Below are 3,152 nucleotides of genomic sequence, written 5' to 3' on the forward strand. Positions count from 1 at the left end.
TTTCAGTGGTCAAGTGTACATTGAGGCACCATCCACTTCATTTGCATTTTCTTGTTTTTCTTTTCTTTTCTTCGGCCCCTCTTCCTTTCTCTCCAGAGGAAATCACCTATCTGTAATCTAATCTAAGATTTGAGAGCCTCTATGTTTTTCAGTATTTTGATCGTTATAATACATAATAGACACGCATCCTTATCTACACGGGTGGAGAGAGGACAAGGGAAAGGAAGCATTCCATTGGGAGATGTTTGTCTAGTGTTCACCTCTGCACTGCAAAAGAAAGAAACAAACAAATAGTATTGGAGCGCAGTGATGATTATAATATGATGGAAAGGACCTCGGTTCTCGTGGAGATGCACGCTCTCTCGCTCTGCTCTCTTCGGTGTGTGCTGATTGATATTTGTATAATGCACCGCAGCAGCACCCACTACCCTAAACAAATGGGGATCCAATGCCTATATATATATATATATATATATTCTCACATGACCTGGCACAGCCCAACAGGGAAAAAGGAAAGCACCAAGAAAAGATTATAAGAATGTATGTGATTCTTTGAGAATGGAAAAAAGAGAAGGAATATAAACCGGTGGGCAGGCTTCCATGCTTTTGCTTTTGTTCTGTTTTACCGCATGGTGGTTCTCCGAGATGAGTTTTTCTAATCCTTCTTTTTTCCCAAAAAAAAATATAGAGAGAGAGAGATTTAGAGCTAATTCATAGTTTTAAGCACGGGTACCCAGATTTTGTTACACCAATAGGTAGATGATATATGGGTTGACAGTAATAATGGAGAGATACAGTGGCATTGTGGCTCGGAACACCTTGCTCAACCAAAAAAAATACTAGAAAACAGTGACTGAGTGACAAAGGGTTATGAACTTGCGGTCCACCATGCTTCGGGAAACTTGTAGTCTGCTGCATGCCCTTCTGAATAGGTCGACACATGTAATTAGCCAACTTTGTCCCACCAATGCCATTCAACAGATCACTTTACGAGCAAGTCACAGTTAAAAGATTTCTCTGACTGGATTAGATAAGTCACTTGATTGATGAACTCCTTTTCCAATGGATGCCAAATCATTTGCTTGATTGAGCCATCTGATCTCAATCATGTCTGGATTTGTCGAGTGGCAACGTCTTCATGTTGGGAATGGAGATGTTACCATCTGTGGCGGGTTTAGACAGAAGCAGCGCAAATCATAGGTACACTAATCTTCAGATTCTTCACACAAGTTTCGGTTTTCACTATTATTTCATTGCAGCTGACTGATCTGAAACATGATTAAGCTATTCAGATTTTCGAGTGGCTCGTTCTTGATTCACTTATATTCATCAATTACTTGTACAATGCTGTTGAATATTGATTTTATGTACTTCATAACGTCCATATATATTTGCACTATAGACCGGTCATTCACCATATGTCATCTACTCTCCAAGTCCTTTCCTGATTTTCTTTTCCATTTAATTTTTTATTCGAGAAGTTTTGGTGATCAAGTTTCTCCAACTTACTAATCCTTAAATCTTTTGTTATGCAGTGCATTTGAAGATGGTTTTAGTGATTGCCATACCATCGCTCCCTTTTCAAAAGCCATAGGTGTGGTGAACTTTGAGACCAAAATTTTTGATTGAACACCTGTAAAGCTCAGAAGTGCAATAAGAGAGTCGAACTCCCAAAATGAAGGCATCCATATGGTGGGGTCTTTCAGCTTACCGAAAGCAGATGACTTTCTCGTTTAAGTGAAACCCTTGCAGAGCAGTAAATTAGCCACACAATTCAAAATTACTGGTAGGACTTGAAGCAATCATGGGTCCTTACAGTGTTTGGTGCAAGTTTATTAAATGGGTCCCATCGTCCAGACCAATTGAAAGAGACACCCCACCCATCCAAGGGAGTGAATTCTTTTCATTTACTCTGAATCATTTGTTCCCTTGAGGTAGTAATGTTAGCATTTTCGGAGGGGGTTGCATGAAAGCTAAGCGAGGTGTCGTTGTGCCTTTCTTTGGCTTACACCATGTCCTTTTTGAGGGATGAGAGGACATAACCGTTTTTAGGACTCTGGATAAAATAGGAGGGCTCGCGTGGGTTGGAAGAAAAGAGAAGAAGGCATGAGAGGAGACAATCTTAGCATTGTTTAATAAGGTTGTCTCCCAAATCTTGTAGTGGAGCATGGGTTTGGTTCCAACTTTCTTATCTTTTCCCATAGTTAGAAGTGACAAAGTGAAGAATTGGGCATTTGAAAACTTGCCTGTTCTAGCATGGTTTCTAAGTGTAATTCTCTAAATGGTAGAGACTTGTTAGTAGTAAAGCCTATTCTCAAGATATATAAAAGGACTGATTTTTGATTTTTTTTGATTTTTTTGATTTTTGATTTTTATTTTTTTTTTGTATTAAGTGGTTGTTCCACTCATTACGTACGTCGGTCAATCCATGCTTTTCACCATGTCACCAAGCAATGATCCTTTGTAAATCTATTCTCTCGATGAGGTTAGATATAGACTGCAGTGACACTGAAACATGCAAGACTTTTGGGAACAAAGCATCTCTCTCTTTCTGAAGACTTGATGCCAAATTGAGAGTGATCGCGTATTGTTTCTATGGTTTGCTAATGCAATTTTTTTAGGTATTTCACAGTTCGAGTTTTTGAAATGTTGCTTTGAAGATTTACCAAAAGGAAAAAAACGTGGCTTTGAAGATCCTAAAAGCTTCCTACGCATTGTGCATAACATGGCTTTAGACACCAGTTGTGAGAATTTTTCAATGAATGATGGACCAGAAGTAGTTCAAACTGTGCATTTTGTTTTGATTGGTCTAGTTTATGATTCATTAGCTGAAATAGCTTGGTCATAATATATTGGATTCAAACAGGTGCAACGGTTTCTTCATAGAGGAGAAAAATTCCGTTGGCTCTTCTTTGTCGGAAGGAGGGCACTCTAGCATCATGTCTTTGCTTGATCAAGGAGCTTGGGATGGGGAGGAATTACAAACATGTGCATAATATGTCTATTGCAGTATTAGAATTATTACTTGTAATAATAGCGCAAAAATATTACAGTATTCAAAGAGATGATAAGGACCCGTAAGTATCTTATCTATTTAATACGATGCAAAAGATTTTAAAATAAAATTTACCATCTTAATACTGAATTCTATA

The 3,152-nt window shown here is 38.2% G+C and overlaps 1 protein-coding gene across 1 annotated transcript in view; it reads left to right on the top strand.

Annotated features, from left to right (window-relative positions):
* The window catches only part of LOC140856967 (uncharacterized), a 43,251-nt gene extending 40,403 nt beyond the window's left edge, over positions 1-2,848 (top strand). Inside the window, exons 3-4 of the mRNA XM_073255169.1 lie at positions 1,536-1,594; positions 2,622-2,848. Of these exons, the coding sequence (XP_073111270.1) occupies positions 1,536-1,594; positions 2,622-2,848 (286 nt within the window). The remainder of the gene's footprint in view (positions 1-1,535; positions 1,595-2,621) is intronic.
* The last annotated feature ends 304 nt before the right edge of the window (positions 2,849-3,152 follow it).

Source organism: Elaeis guineensis, chromosome 4, assembly GCF_000442705.2.
Source record: "Elaeis guineensis isolate ETL-2024a chromosome 4, EG11, whole genome shotgun sequence".
In the NCBI taxonomy this organism is placed as follows: Eukaryota; Viridiplantae; Streptophyta; class Magnoliopsida; order Arecales; family Arecaceae; genus Elaeis; species Elaeis guineensis.